Source organism: Vanessa cardui, chromosome 25 (genome assembly GCF_905220365.1).
Source record: "Vanessa cardui chromosome 25, ilVanCard2.1, whole genome shotgun sequence".
Taxonomy (NCBI): Eukaryota; Metazoa; Arthropoda; class Insecta; order Lepidoptera; family Nymphalidae; genus Vanessa; species Vanessa cardui.
The window spans coordinates 8,056,922-8,074,886 of record NC_061147.1 but is presented as its reverse complement, the minus strand read 5'-3'; the positions used below and the strand labels follow the sequence as shown (position 1 = coordinate 8,074,886).

General features: G+C 32.8%; 1 protein-coding gene across 3 annotated transcripts in view; it reads right to left on the bottom strand.

The window, feature by feature from the left end:
* Positions 1 to 17,965, bottom strand: part of LOC124540561 (microtubule-associated serine/threonine-protein kinase 3) — a 96,207-nt gene that overhangs the window by 37,605 nt on the left and 40,637 nt on the right. For all 3 annotated transcript variants that reach the window (XM_047118234.1, XM_047118236.1, XM_047118235.1), the window contains exons 2-3: positions 13,074 to 13,159; positions 12,213 to 12,287 (exon numbers count right to left, since the gene is read on the bottom strand). In XM_047118234.1, coding sequence (XP_046974190.1) covers positions 12,213 to 12,287; positions 13,074 to 13,159 — 161 coding nt within the window. The remainder of the gene's footprint in view (positions 1 to 12,212; positions 12,288 to 13,073; positions 13,160 to 17,965) is intronic.

Genomic DNA, 17,965 nt, shown 5'->3' with positions numbered 1-17,965 from the left:
ACGTGATGAGCGGATTAGTACTTCATCATCATCATCAGCCACATAGGCCTCTCCTAGTGCATGCCGCTCTAGTCTAGTCTGTAGGCTACTCGCATCCATTGAATTTATGAAACGTCAAAACAAAAAACCTAGTTAGGTAACGTACCTTTAGTGGTATTGTTCGGTACATTAAAGATTGATACAGTTTCATAAATCATCTCTCTTATTAACTGTGTTACTCGGAAGCTTGGGTTATAACACGCTACTCGATATTTACCGTTTTAACGGCCGCTGAGTAATTAAAAGGCGAGATAAGAAAAATAATGTCTTGTTAAATAAAACTAAGTATAACGAAAAGATGCACTTATATTTCACGAGGCAACATTTGCCGTTAGTATCGAACAATACATATTATAAAAATCGTAAATCGGTTCTGTACATATTACATTTTTACATTAACAACCTGTAAATTTCCCACTGCTGGGCTATGATCTCCTTTCCCTTTGAGGAGAATGTTTGAAACATATACCACAACGCTGTTCCAAGGCGGTTCGATTATAATGAAAGTTAGACACATACAGGTTCCCTCACGATGTTTTCATTCACAGCTAACACGAGATGAATAATAGACACAATGAATATTAAATGGTGCTTGCCTAGGTTTGAACCCACGATCATCTGTTAAAATACACTCGTTCTAACCACTGGCTGGCCATCTCGGCTTACATACATATGACTTAAAATAGATCAAGAACATAATTTGTTTTTTTCTTGAGCTTCACGCGCGTAAATCTGATGAAACTCATTTTTTACAATGAGTAGTAAAGTTTTAATAGGATTTAGACAATACCGTCATATATCAAATGTTTACGCGAACGGAATCAAGTGCACAGCTATTTATATAACACGCAAAGAATACAAACATATTATGTACATATTAAAATTTAGCTTACTGAGAGATTGCGATGTTGCGATTGCGTTGCGATTCGTCATTCGTTCCTTAAAAATCAAGCACTATACCGTTTCTACAAGATCAAGAAAATCTATTTTGAGACTAAAAAATCATAAAATCGACTTATTTGGTATATACACGATTAAAAGGAGCGTGAATTAATAAGTACAAAATACTTCAATGCATTTATTAATGAAAGCGTTTGTATGTATTAGAAACCGGTCAAAAGTCGGTCTCGGGTGCAAATTACTTATTAATTATGTTTTATTTCGCAATGAACAACTTAATTCATTTATATGGCATAAGATTCTAATAAAATTACCTATAGATGAATAGTGAGTAATGATATTTAAAATTTTGTACATCCAAATGTATAGTCGTTTGCGAAGAATTCGTAAACATAAATAATAAAATAATTTCGAAAGATATTAAAAATAGCCAAGAAGCGTTGTGGTTCATTGAAAATAATCCACAACCAATGGACTGAAATACTCATGAGATATTCTACTATATAATTAAGGTAAGTATAACTACAGGAACAAGGGCCATAGCATCTGAGTTTCCAAGGCTGATTTCCCAAGACGGATTTGCAATGTATGGCATATAGGAATATTTCTCTTAGCGCCAATGACTATAGTCGGTGGTGATAACTAACCTACACGTGAATAATTTCACCGTAAACGTAACATAAAAAAAAATAATCATACAAACTTTAAACAAATATTTAAGTTAATTTCATATAATAAAATTTATACAGTAACTAATTTTAATGCATATTTGTATATATTTAAGCATTTAATGTTATTAATTCTTGTTTATTTCATATAATGTATTGACTATTATTAAACCAGACACGATAGCCTAGCAGATAAATTACGATGGGCACGAACGAAGGCCGCGAGGAAATTCGGCCAAACTCCAACGTTATTCTTCAAGTGCGAACTCCGTATTAGCATTACCTACTAGTTAAAGAAATACATCGCGCGAAAACCCCAACAGGCTAAACGTAACTAGTTATAAGACACCATAAAACAGTGAATACGAGAAAAGTGAAATTTTATACAGCGCTGCAAGCTACGTAGCGGGTAAAACGTCTTCGTTGATCACTGGAGACACGTTTCTAGTTTGATTGAAAGTTTTATCACAACTATCAGACCGGTCGCATATACACAGCGACTAGTGTTGCCAGATCAAATATTGATTTACATCAATATTAACGGTATACACTGTCTCCTCGTTTAATAGTCATCACCACATATTATAAAACAAAGTCCCCGGCCGCGTCTATCTGTCTGTATATTCGCGATAAACTGCAAAACTACTGAACGAAATCTCATGCGGCTTTCACTAATAGACAGAGTGATCCGTGAGAAAGGTTTAGGTATATTTTTGTGTAAATAAGTTGAAATAGAACGATGATTGTTAAACATATCGGAAAAAAGCAACAAAAAATATTTAAAAAAAACCTATGCCCCCTTGCGAAGTCGGGGCGGGCCGCTTCTTGGATATGAAATTGATTATAAACTCAGAGAGAAAAATATGTTAGACAGGATATCACATGCGGGCGTAGATGCCGGGTAAAACTAATTCCAAACAAACAAAAAATAGTAGAGTATTTTTTAGTAATCTAGTTTAACATCTGTAAATATTTGTATAATATTTGTATAATGAGTTAGTTATACCTGCCCCTGACTCCAATACCACCTTACAGGAGTCTAAAATTAAACATACACCCATGAGTTCACATAATAAGATAAAAAAATATATAAAATTAAATAAATTCATCCGTAAAACAAAAAAAAACATTAATAACTATCAATACATATGCAAAATGAGAAAAGACCGGTCACATTTAATTAATAAAGTAAAATCATCAAATAATAAATTGCAGAATAATAAAATAATATATGAAAATGACATTGAACAACTGCAATTAGAAATTTCTAGCCTACAAAGATCTTTAGATTTTGTTAATAAAAAATATGAATTGGCTCAAAAACAGATAGAGGAACACATACACACAGCCAACAATCTTCTTGAGCTATGCACCTCTAACTTAGAAAAATTTGAATCCTTATCGAATAAATGTAACTGTATGCATACTCAGGAAAATGAGTTGGTTCCTCCTAATAGTAATAATACCAAAGTATCACCTATCAAATTGAGTCAATGTGCACCAGGGATCCATAACCATAATAAACTGGGGTTAGAATTAAATAAAGATGTTATTGTAGTATCGGATAAGTTAGGACAGGGCTTTGGCTCAATAATTAAAAGTGAAATAAAAAATGTATTTAACACATGCTCACCCGGGGCAACCTATCAATACCAAATAAATAAAATAAATTCTATGCATCTGGGTTCTAATAATGTAGTAGTATTAATGCATGGTGACAGTTTGTCTCTAAACAAAAAGAGTTTAATTAAGGATATTAAATTATTAATTGAAATCCAAAATCAAAAGAAATGCAAATTTATAATTAGTTTATTTCCATATTCACATACCTTGACAGATGCACAGAATTTACATATTTATGACTTAAACCTATGTCTATATAATTTGACTCGACATTGCAGTAATGATTTAATGTTATTTGACATTAATAAATTTATTCATAGATTTAAGTGGACAGAGGATACTATGTACCTACCAATGAAATCGAAAAGACAAATTGGTAACCTAATTGCCTACAATATCAAAAATTATTTTACAAGTAATGTTACCAAGGATCATATGTATAATAAAAATAATAATTTAATTTATATTAACACCGACAAAATTAAAAATACTCGAATTAATAGTTTAAACTAAATAAAACGACAACATCTGCGCCCTCTTACTTAAATATTATACATCAAAATATACAGGGCATAGGTGGCAAAGATCATGAAATAGAATTATTTTCGGAGTATTATAAAATACATGTATTTTGTTTCACAGAACATTGGGTTAAAAAATTTGACATATTTAATATTTCAAACTTTAAACTGTCAAGTTCGTTCGTAAGAGGGAGTGCTATTCGTGGTGGCTCATTAATATTAGTACGGAATGATATCGTTTGTAAATCTCGAAAAGATATTGTGGCCCTCTCTATCGAACGTACTATCGAACTATCCTGCGTGGAATTTCCACAGTACATTATAGTCTGCGTGTACCGGCCCCCATCGGGAGATTATTATTTGTTTGAAACCACTATGGAGGACATTCTTAAAAAGCTATGTAAAACTAATAAATATATAATTGTATGTGGGGACTTTAACGTCGACTTACTTAAAGAAACTACGTTAAGTGTTCGGTTGGTTGCCTTGTTTATGTCATTTAATTTAACTCATAGAGTTAATGAACCGACGCGAATAACCGACGGCACTTCTACGTGTATTGATAATGTGTTCTGTGACTGTGAAATATATGAAGTATCAATTATAAATAATTTAACTTCTGACCATTGTGGTCAGAAGTTTTCATTAAAACACAAAGAAATAAATCATTTAAAAAAAATAACATACAGGCCAATAACGGCTAACAAATTACATTGTTTTAAAGATATTGTGGCGTATAAATTGTCTAATCTAGATCTTACGACACAGGATCCAAATGAGCTTTATAATTCATTTTTTGAAGTAATACTAAAAGAATTTAACAATATATTTAAAATGAAATCATGTTATAGTAACACAAAATTAAAGTTTAGTGACTGGGCTACTGTTGGTATTTATAAAAGTAGAAATAAATTATACGACTTATATGATATGAGGCGGTGGAATCGAAACGTAGCCTTTTTAGAATACGTCATTAAATATTCAAAAATTTTTAAAACAGTATGCATTTCTGCTAAGTCCTTATATTTAAAGAAAAAAATCCTGAATTCTGATAATAGAATTAAAGCCACATGGGATGTTATTAGTAGTGTTAGTGGAAAACACAAAAAGGAAATGATACCAATAGAATTGAACACAGGTAGTAGATACACGAGTTCTGAATTAGAGGTTGCTAATTTATTTGAATCATTTTTTGATAAAGTACCCCATAAAATAACATTTCATTTAGAATCATCTACATCAAATGCAGCTAGGTTATTAAATAATAGTGTTTCTAAATGCGTTATTGATTTTTCATTTGAAACGGTTTCTGCAATAGATGTCATAAAAGTATTTAAAACTATAAATATTAAAAAAACTAACGACATATGGGGCATTTCGGTAAAATTTTTTAATAACATCATATACGATATTGCTCCGTATATAGCAGTAATTTTTAACAAGAGTTTGGACACTGGTTCATTTCCTAACTTGTTAAAATGTAGTAAAGTTTTACCACTTTTTAAAACTGGAAACAGAAGCGATCCCGGTAATTACAGGCCTATTTCAATACTCCCATCTTTAAGTAAAATTTTCGAAAAAATTATTTTAAATCAACTTCTCGTCCATTTCGGTACAAATGCTATTTTTCATGGTGAGCAATTCGGTTTTAGAAGAGGTCGCTCGACAACTGATGCGGGAATTGCGCTTCTCAAACATATTTACGATGCTTGGGAGAAATCACAGAACGCTATTGGAGTATTCTGTGATTTATCTAAAGCATTCGATTGTGTAGAACACGAAACGCTTCTTTATAAGCTCAAATATTACGGTGTTAAAGGTAAAGCTCTTGATCTCATCGCTTCATATTTAAGTCAAAGAATCCAGCAAGTTTTCATTAATGGAATAAAGTCTTCTGGATCTACGTTAAAAATGGGAGTTCCACAAGGTTCAATTTTGGGTCCCTTTCTATTCCTAGTATATATAAATGATCTTCCTTTCTATGTTAAGGGTATTTGTGATATAGTGTTGTTTGCTGACGATACTTCGCTGATTTTTAAGGTTGACAGGAAAAAAAATGACTATGACGATGTGAACGGTGCATTATCACAGATACACAATTGGTTTACAGTAAATAATTTAGTTTTGAATGCTCAAAAAACAAAATGTGTAGTTTTTACCCTACCTAATGTTAGCAAACAAAATTATAATATATCTTTAAATGGTGACCGTCTTGAAGTAGCTGATACTACGGTGTTTTTAGGAATAGAATTGGATTCCAGACTTCAGTGGACCTCTCATTTATCATCCCTAACAGGAAGACTCAGCTCCGCAACATACGCGGTTAGAAAAGTTAGACAACTAACTGATATTGATACCGCTCGTTTAGTTTATTTTGGTTATTTTCACAGTATTATGTCATATGGCATATTACTTTGGGGTAACGCTGCTGATATTGAATCTGTCTTTATTTTACAAAAGAGAGCGATTCGGTTTATTTATAATCTTGGAGCTAGAGACTCTCTTCGGGATGTTTTTAACAGAGTAGGAATACTTACTGTTGCGTCGCAATATATTTACAACAATATCATGTATATTCACAGTAACATTGATCACTTTGATAAAATCAGTGATAATCATTGTATATGCACTAGAAGTAAGGATAAACTTATAACGCCAAGTTTCCGACTCCGCAAAGTCAATGGATCCTTCTTGGGGCAAGGTATCCGTTTCTATAATAAAATTCCGCAGAAATTTTTAACTTTGCCGTTTAGTAAATTCAAATCGTTTGTTAAAAATACATTGGTAGAAAAAGCATACTATTCGATACAAGATTTTGTAGATGATAAAAAAGCGTGGAGTTAATACCTGTTGACTTCCAAGCAGGATACATTAATTGAAATAATTGTATTTAATTAACATGACGTTGTATTTTTTAAATGTTAAAAAAGAGTAACTACTGAGTTTCTTGCCGGTTCTTCTCGGTAGAATCTACTTTCCGAACCGGTGGTAGCTTCACTTAATTGTAAAACGACGATTCAAAAGTGCTTATAAAAGCCTACTTGAATAAAGTTTATTTTGATTTTGATTTTGATTTTTGATTTAATACTACATATTAACATCTAAAATGTTTAAAATAATGACGACATGTGGCAACACTACTGCTAACATGTCGTTGATCAAGTTTCTAAGTCTGTATAGAACATGATCCACGCCCGCAGCCGTGCTGTCCTCCTCGATATGGATTTTGACACCATGACTCACCCTTGCAGAGGCGAGGCGCGGCATATCGTTTTGTTATTGTATTTACATTTATAGGGCTGCCTATCTTCAGGTCTTGACCCGAGGCTTTTATTCAACAGACTTCATCGAAAGAGGATCTCATTGTATGTGTACATACCGGCTGTATAACGTATATTAAAACCTTTTTGCTTTATGAACTCATTACGATGAGTCTTTTCGCGTAAACCTTGAAGGTTTTCAATGAAATTAGACATAATTCAGTTTTAATTTTAAACGTTCTTATTTCCTATGTACAAAATTTTGAAGTCTACACATGTGTCTGTCTGTCTGGCTGAACCGAATTTGATAACATTTTAAGGTAAATTATATTACAAGCTAAACAGCATGGATCAAAATTAAATATGCAATTGTTAATTTAATACGAATATCAAAATTAAAATAATATGAATTCATATTTTAAGTAGATTACTGTTCAAATTACCTGTAATTTTCTGATGTTTGTTATTTCAACCAGTCAAAAAACTCAAATCAACTTCTAGTAGGCTACGAATTTTACAATGAATACTTTGACGGATAATACTGCTTACGGCATTACTGCAGGGTTAAACACATGTATTTATTCCACCAGCACTACAAAATCCGGTACAATGTTTTCCTATTATTGACTATTTTCTTTATACATACTCGTACTCTTTTTACATATCGTTTGGTACTTTATGAGTGAAAATTATCCCTAATGGGTTATTTAAATAAGCTGTGTTAAGGATAATGAGTCAATTTCCTAATGGAAAATTAAAAATAAATACGCATCAGAGTAATTTAAGGTAATAAAAAAAAGTATAATTTAATATTTGCTGATCACATTGTATGGATAGCTTATCAGTTGTAAAAATAAACTCCAAAGATTCTATTAAAGTATATACATATATTTCAACTTAAAATCTATATAACAGAATCACTATTAAAAACCAGCCATATAAAATGATTACATATAAACATCAGCCGTATTTATGGATACAAATACATGTAATCATATGTATTTTAAATTATAATTAATATGCAAGCGGAAAGTTTTCACGACGCTTAAACCGCAGAACTATTAAAAGCAAACACAGGCGTGATGTCGTAAACGAAGAATAACAGCTGGCAATAAACAGTTCTAATGTCGACTCACAAAGCCCTCCTGAACGATTTCGGTCACCAAGACCATTCCCTCAGGCCGAAAAAAGATCCGGCATAGTACCACTAGCTCTGCGTGTTTAAACACTGTTAATTACCAGACTCCAGCCTGTTAACCGTGAATTTCTCGTCAGAAAAACTCCAATAAGTATTTAATGGCTCGATTGTTGGGCTGAAACCTATGCTCGGAATCTGCTGCCTCGTAAATTTGTGACTTAACCGAAAAGGCAGTTGAATATTATAACCAAATATAAGAGATTTTAACTCGAATGAAAATGGGCTCCTTAAAATTATGAAAACCAAACATATATTTTTTTCTCGCAACCGATTCATTAATCATTCTACAGTTGAACTTAAATTAACTTAGACAAAACCCAAAAATGTAATCCTACCAGATCCAAATTAGATGTAATTTGATATGGACTCTCCAACTCCAAGGATGAACATAGGCTATATTTTTACCTGACACCTTACGTTCGACCAACTAAACGCGAATTAAACCGCAGATTACAATTACTTGTCTAAACATTAAAATACATCTTGGTATATACATACACATATGTTTGATTTTAATAGACGCCAAAATCTTTACCGGTCACTACCGGTCACGGTTCTATACTATGAACTTTGTTTTAACTCGCCTGTAGATGGCGCTGCATACATCAGACGTCTGTCGAGTTTTGATAGAAGTATTTATATATACATATATATTTATAATTTAATTTCAAATATCGTGATCAACAAAAACATTTCCAATGTTTCAAATGTGTTGACTTTCGAATATTTGCGTAATGACAATCGTGCGCCGACAAATTCACGTTTCTGACATATTGCATTTGAAAGTTCACAATTTAAACACAAGCGTACAATTATCGATAGAAAATATCATGTCTCGATTTTGGGACAGCGGTTCTCAACCCTTTCTTGTGCAAATTTATAGAACCCCCTATAAAAAGTACTGAAGAAATTCAATCACTTATTTTCTTTCAACTTTTTGAACTAATTATTCATTATTATCATGGCATTGATAGGCATTTAATATGTCTCTATAAAGCAAAGAAGAACTTTAATTAAATACTCGTCACGTTTCAATTAAAAGCGGCTTAATAATAATATTATATACATCTCTGAAACGCACTATGTCTTCTGCTAAGTTTGATGAATTTTGGTATAGTATATTTTAAAAAATAGCTATTAGAAAAAAAGTATAGATACAGACTCCTCATTTATTAATACAAATATTTTCCACAATGGTAAAATCGAATATCCGAATATAATCGACGACGATGACGACGTCGAAATTAAGCTCTAGAACAAGACAGACTCTTAATATTACAATTAGTAATTGACAAATGCTTCGTACCACAATTTAAACTCGAAAGTTTACCGACGACACGATCGCTGTTTTGCAATACGACATTAGAAAATCAATGATCGATAATAACAATAATAATCCCTTTCGTTCAGCGCTGAATCTATACCTCGTAATTCGGTCACAGATCTGTAATTTCTCAATAACAATCGTTTTTACTAAATAATGCTATCTTCTTCTTCCGAATGTCAAATCAACAATGATAAAAAGAGAGAAATCTGTGTAACTAAACACCCGCTAAACGTCGTTTATGAGCAAGGCCGTACGATTTTTAGGCCGTTCGATTATGTAAGAATCGCTTCGTATCTCACTCCTGAAATATTGTTAACCGAATTACGCCATTTTGATACATATATTAATAGTTATTAGAGTCAATGTCACATATCACGTTCTGACGTTACCATGCTTGTGATCTGCGGTTACGACGTTCTTCTTACACGGAATATACTCTACCATTGTCAGAAAAAAAATAAGACATCGTAATAGATTTATACGGTTAGGGTTTTTTAATATTTTTAATAAGGTGACGGGCAATCCATCATAGGTGACACTGTGAACATACCATGTGTGTATATGCAACTTTAAGTTACCGAGAAAGCAGATTTAAGCATGCTACGAGTAAAGATTGCCTTTCTACTACTACTTCTCGACACTACTACTTGAGACTAAGTATTTTGAGTAAGAAATAATAAATGACAATTTTATTTAATGAAATTTACAAAGCAACCTGAACTTTTACCAAACAAAATAAAGTATTACATAATAATTGCTTCGTTTGGTAATACAAGGTAACTGTGATAACTAATTACTCCTTCAAGTACTGGGTAGAAATTAAGTTCATTGGTGATTGTGCGTCACGGTTAGGCATATGGGACCTCAGGAGTACTTCAGCTCAGGAGTACTTTGCGCTCATACTATAATGTTTTATTTTTCTTTTATTATTTAGTACATAAGTCAAACAAATTGCTAAAATACTTAGATTAATAAATATTCAACATTCAATTGTTTTGGTACAAAAACAATAAAAAATGAGTTTTAAAATGGTCAAAGAAATCATCAATTCATTTTTTTTTTTGCAAACTTTCTTCAATTATTAATCGGCCCTCAATAAGCTTACATTAAAACTCAAGAATCCCAATTAATATTTTCTATGTCATTAAACATTTAAACTATTTATTTAGATTCCTTTAAAAGTCAGTTTGAGCGAAAGCATTCGCGATTACCTAAGACCATGTCACCTCAATTAAAAATCATCCTGATATAATAGATTAGACGATTTATAATTCTTATCAACGCTTCCAACCTTTATTACTCTAATCGTCGAGTCGGACGTTGTCGAAATTCGGATTACGTTTTTTCATCGAGAGGACTCTGTAGCTTCAATAATCGAAAATTCGAGTTGCTGTCACCGTAAAATTGTTAATACCGTTACATCATAATAATAATAATCTATGGTAAATTTCAATTTAATTATAAAACCTAACCTAACCATAAAAATTATTACAGGCTAGCTCTGCCCACGACTTTGCACGCGATTAAATTTAACAACAACGTTATTATTCAATTCTCAGTTTTTATTTCATAATAAAATAAACTTCGCCTAATTTACACCCTATTACATCAGCTGTCTGCCATTGAAAGTCCCGTCGAAATCGGTCTAGCCGTACCAGAGATTAGCCGGAACAGACAGACACTGACTAAAATTGCCATTAATGTTATTGTTGTATATGTACCGTGTATACATACATACATATGTATGCATTTAGGACAAAAAGCGTTCATTTTAATATTACAAAAAGACGCTCCAATTTAATTATACGTATTGATAAATAATGCTTTAAAAAAGTTAAAAGCAAGCATGTCACGGTCCATAATCTCTCGACTGTTTACAATCTCGCGAGATTATAATCTAACGAGATTTGCAATTTTAAGTTGACAGATACACGCTATCCACGCAGTATTCATTCTTATCAAAACTAATAACATAATTTTTTTTGTTAATAAATGGGTTCTTTCTTATGGTATTACTAGTAGTCACCCGCGGCTTCGCTTGCTCTGTTCTAGAGTGCTGGTTGTCTTGGTTTGAGGCAAGAAAAGTAGCCTATGTCCTTTCTTCCATAACACAACTGCTGTAGCTACTTACATTGGGATCAGAGTAATATATGTGATGTTCTTGGAGTATCTTATATTAATATTTATATAAATTTTGGGGGATAAAATAAGGAATTACAGGAGCTCCAATCCACTCAATAAATTTTAGTTCAATCAGTCGAAAATCTAAGAAGATTTATACAAACTTTCATCCCCTATTTTATCCCCTTAGGGATTAAAAAGGATTTATCAAAATCCTTTCTTAGCGGTTGCCTACGTCATAACATCGAACTACATGCCCAATTTCAGCCCGATCCGTACAGCGGTTTGGACTGAGCTTTGATAGATCACTATGTCAGTTAGTAAGTCACCTTTAAGTTATATATATTTAGATAAAGATAACATATTTATTAATAATATTTATTTGAAAATCATTTCAAGTGTAGAAGACCTTAATATCACCTTTAAATATTAAACATCAGTTTGCTTGCTATCAAACTATTTTCGAGAACAAATCTGTTAGTTAGTTGACTTGTAATGTTAATTAAGAGCAAGTTTGCTGGATTATGCATCTGTTATTTAAGATGTTGCACTTACAACGAGTGAGAGGCGGTGGTGTGGAGGTGGTGGTGGCAGGCGGGATGGTCGCCGGGACACAGCACATGGCTCTTTCTGTTAACAATACATTTGAATACAACATATTTCATTCAAATTTACAATTAACCTTAAATAATTAAATACGTTAATATTATGTATAAAAAAATACAAGCTTTTTATTTAACTTCGGTCAAATCTTCCAATTTAATTACAAAACAGTTAACACAAAACATCAATCGATGAAAATACAGTAAAATAAATCATAGCCTACAAAACATTTTAAAAAAACGGGCATTTTTATACAGAATATCTGATGATAACCATTAAGGAGCTCCACCGACTGGAGTCAATTCAGGGCGTAGAATCAGGTCTGATAGTTCATGTTTATGGTGTCAGCTCACCATAAACATGAACTATCAGCGATTGAAATTCAATTGTCAAGATTTGACATAAACAAACATTACAACATTAACATTATGAAAGCTTCTATGCCCTTTTAGCTAATAGTGACTTTCTGCTAATCAGAGGTCTACTCTCCTCTTGAATCTTCTATTCAAGATTCTTCTATTAGATTTTTCTTCAGCACGATACACGTAAGGCAAAAGTCCAGCCAACACAAATTCCCTCAAAAACAACCTTTCAGCACCGAACAGGAGTTAAAGAAAAATAAATTGTTTTTAAATTTCAATACCACAGATACAAAATTTCATATGGTAAGTGTAAATTATTATTATCCAAACAAATATAATTTCTAACTTTGTAATAACTGGCCACAATGTATACGTCCATTAACGAAAGCAAACAAGTGATATATGTATAATTATAGAAGTAATGTTAGGACTTTATTCTTAATCAACTTACCACGTGAACGGACAGAGTCGGTGCGGACTTGCCAAGCGCGGATCGACGCATGCGCACAAGGTTACTGCTACGTGCCTTGCTCGCATCTGTTGACAAACATTACATATTCAATCAAACGCGCTCATCCAATATAATATAGTTGCACATAAGTCTTATACAATGAACATTATTTATTACACAACACGATGCAGATTGCAAACTCTTTTATTTGAGAATAGCTCTTGCAGATTCTGCGATATATGACTTTAACCGTTTTTGTAGCGCTTGTAACGGAAACTTTAAAAAGGAACAATTTCCTCCCGTTTCTGCAAAGCTTTCATTGATACTCATAGTAGTAGCATGATTGTATAAAGAGTTCCGCGATAAATGTACTATCAAACGCTGAAAGAATTTATGAAATCTGACCAGCAGTTAGATACTCTTTAAATTGGACGCATTATCCACACAAATATTTTCAGTGAACTATCGTCAACTCAAAGGTAAGTAGGTATTGTCGATGTTTCCAGAGATTCGTCTGTGAACCATTCATAACAATCAACTATTATTCGATCTAGTCAGAAATCACACGAAACCAAACATCAAGAAATTCATCTGCCAAATGTTTACTTGGTGGTAGGGCTTTGTGCGAGCCCGTCCGGGTAGGTACCACCCACTCATCAGTTATTCTACCGCCAAATAACAGTAGTCAGTATTGTTGTGTTCCGGTTTGAAGGGTGAGTGAGCCAGTGTAACTTCAGGCACAAGGGACATAACATCTTAGTTCCCAAGGTTAGTGGCGCAGTGACGATGTAAGGAATAGTTAATATTTCTCACAGCGTCATTGTCTATGGGTAATGGTGACCACTTACCATCAGGTGGCCCATATGCTCGTCCGCCAACCTATACCATAAAAAAAAAAATTATTAAGTAAGGAGCTACATTCCCATACCACGGAAAACACAGTTCACAAAGAAGTAATATAAAGTATTTTTTTCTCTGTTTGCGTTTATAAACGGAAGACAAATAAATGGGGCACCTGCACGCACACATACATAAATTAACACTATAATACAATACAAACTTGAGATAGGTTATGGTCATAATTAGGTCAGAAGGATTTCTATTCACGGGTAATATAATATTCCATAGCTTGCTATCTCCTGTCAAAGTGAAATATTGCGAACTCATTCCAACACACTGTTCCATTGCGGGTTTTACGAAAACATTTCACATTTAAGTCGCCTGAGCACACAACATGCACGCACATGAACAACAACTTATGCCTGTCCAGATTACATCTCACTTTAAATCTCCACACAAAATATTTAACATCCTTACTTCTCAAACAAATTATTTCAACGACTTCTTGACTCATAATTCATAAAAATTCACAGCGAATTGATTACACGAACTTTCCATTTCAAATTTAATGTAAATAAGAGGTTTGTTTTTACATAAAAAAAGAAACTACATTATCTGACACTGTTTAAAATTTCAGTCTCGTATCGTCGCGGTGATTATGAAACTGTGTTTACTTGCGTAGTCACGCCTCCGCGACCAGAATACATATGTTGCTATTATTAGTGGGATAAATTTAATATTACGTAGACATTGAGTTATACACTATATATCTATTTATTCACACGTATGATAAAAACTGTAACGAGGACGTGTCTGTACATAAAATAATATATACTTTGAAAGTCTGTTGTTCAAACCAGAAGAAAATTCTTAGTTTTTTTAGCAACATTGAAAGCGCATCTGGGACTCCTGCATTGTGAAGAAGGCACAAATGGCACAATGGTGATCTTTAATAAAGAAGACCATATATATGAACTCTACCCATACCATCCAGACCAGCTGCAGAATCCAGTATTCCAAAAAAACAAACTCCAAATCAATGAAAAAGTCACTCACAAATTTCAATGAAATTGTCATCAATTACAAATCCAATAATTTAGATGCTATACGTCCTGACAATAATATCAGGTAGGCCATTTATTATAACATAAATAATACTGATTTAAAAATGCCACGGCATTTGGACTAACTATAAAAACATTCTAAAAAAATGTATACCAGTACTGTGTCTCCTTTATTTTTGCGTAAAGATAACAATCTTATTTACAAAACTGCTACAATGTGGGTTAAGGGATGTACGTGTGGAAGATTTTCATCCGACAAAACAGGTTTCCGCACGATGTTTTCCCTCAACGGCAAGCACAGGATGATTTATTATAAACACCAATTAAACTCATGTAAATTCAGTGATTCTTGCCAAGATTTTAACTGTTAATCTTCGATAATCTTGGCTCCTCTTTGCATTACTACTTATTACGTTGTATTTAAGAAAAAAAAAACAATTGATAGTCTAAGAGGTCTTGCGCTTCGACTTAGAAACAAAAACATTTACATGCCAATTATAACCAAACTCATTAGATAGCTTCCCAATGCACTATACCCAAAAAATAGCTAATCTTGCCATCGCGATATAGAAATGTCAAAGACTTGACAAAGCGCCATTTAGTATTCGGTAGTAACAATAAAGTCATTAATTATGTGATTATTTGAAGATGATGTTATTGCATTATGCAGCAGAATGTTGTAATGCTATGCTAATATGACAGTTGTTATCTACAATACTAACTATTAAAATGCGGCTTGAAAAAGCCATATAGCGCACGTAATGATATATTTAATAATACAGACAATTACTGCCGCCATGGTCTGCCTTATATCTGGCTAACTAACAAATCGAGTCATTTTAAAGTTTTTAGTTTTTCTATGAGCCAACACCAGTAATGCCTAAATGATTAATGCAGCGTCATACTTGGTAGTTAAGATGTTATGTCCCCTGTGTTTGTTGGTACACTGTTACACATACTAAGGGTAAGACTAACGGCTTTTTTTGCAATCCGAAGCAAATAAAGTCTCAGATTTGTCGTACCGTCGGATTGTGAGTGTAAGGAAAAAGCAAAACAGAAATACAAAAGAACTCTGCACTTGAGTGCGAGCACTAATGCACAAATAGTCTTATACAAATATATCGTTTAGATTAACAATTAAATGACCATAAATAAATAACAATTAAAAAACGATTGGAAGTGGCCTCGATCAAGATCATTTTATAAATCGAATAGTACAAGCGTAATAAACTTATAATAACGTATTAACAAACTTTTAATTACTACACACACTACCTTGACTTTAAATTTTACTTGGAGGTAGGGCTTTGTGCAAGCCCCTCTGGGTAAGTAAAACCCACTCATCAGTTATTCTACCGCCAAATAACAGTACTCAGTATTGTTGTATTTCCGTTTGAAGGGTGAGTGAGCGAGTGTAACTACAGGCACAAGGGACATAACATCTTAGTTCCCAAGGTTGGTGGCACATTGACGATGTAAGAAATAGTATATATTTCATACAGCTTCATTGTCTATGGGTGATGGTGACCACTTATCATCAGTTGGCCCATATGCTCGTCCGCCAACCTATACCATAAAAAACATCCGGCTTTGTTACTTGATGAATATGAGCCGCGAAAATTGCAGAAACCGGCTAACCCTATTAATATATAAGATAACATTCAGACGCCACTTCCATAATGTGATATATTCTGAGGTAAATACCGTCACGCGGTATTTTGGACATCATCCAAATATTTACTGGTTTTACTCTCGCTTGTAAAAGAGATATTATTGCTGTGGTAATATTTGGAGTGTGATAAAGCGTTCTTTTTAGTTTGTTTAACGTAATTTATTATTGTAATTAGATAATATTTATTTGTAACATTCTATTTATAGTCACGGTCAATTCTACTATGAATAGAATTGTTTAACAATATAATTGAACTGACTTCACATCGTATCGATTAATTACATGTTATGTGTATGTATTTAATTATGATTACAATAACTATAGAAATATAAATATCTATAAAACATTTCGCGTTATAGAAAAACCTTATCATCTATTAATGGTTGATTGATATTTGGTGGTGAAGAGGAGTCCGAAAGTGAAATGATGATCTGAAGGTGACAAAATACGACTGGAAGGTTGAAAACCGGAAGCCTTGGCGTGCCGTGGAAATGGCCCGAGTCCAAAGTACACGAGATTAACTGATGTTGATTGATAGGTATTGTTGTCAAACCGCAACGTGTCTGCTTGACAATGGAATCCCTGTTCTTCCGAAATTATTTCGAAAAAACCTTGAACAATAATAAATCTAAACATCCTAAAACAACAAGGTTTTCGATGAATAGTCTCTCATTTGTCATGAGAGACTATTCATCGAAAACCTTACATATATCATGACGATAATAATTCGACATTGAAATTTTTATCTTATCGCGAATGAAAATGATTAACTTTAACAACAGAAACGCTTTAACTGAAACGTTCGAAAACTAAAACACACCCACGTTTCACGTAAATCGCATTGCATTACGAAGTTATGACGTGAATGCTTTGAGCGTCAGCAGAAACATTAATCTTAAGATATTTTTATAACGAAAAATAGAACATTTTAAATTTCTTATCTCGACGGTATTTACCACTGTCTAAATATAATGTTGTTAGTCAAGGTTATTAAAAGTTCTAAATTAAGTAAATCTTTTCTACTAATAGAGATACATTTTTAATACCAAATTTGTAATACATAACAATATATTCAAAAACAATTAGTGCTTTCGTAAATTAAACAATTATTCCAATGTGTTTTCACCGCTGTATAAGGTAATATTACATATGATATTAATTATTTAAAAATTAAATTAAAAAAAAACGTTAATTGAATTACTCGCGTGAGAACGGCAATGAAAGACTATTGCAGTTAAGCGATCCGACTTTAATTACTATCGATTCGTAATTAACCACTTGGTAAATATTAAATACAAAGCGACGCAAATATGAAT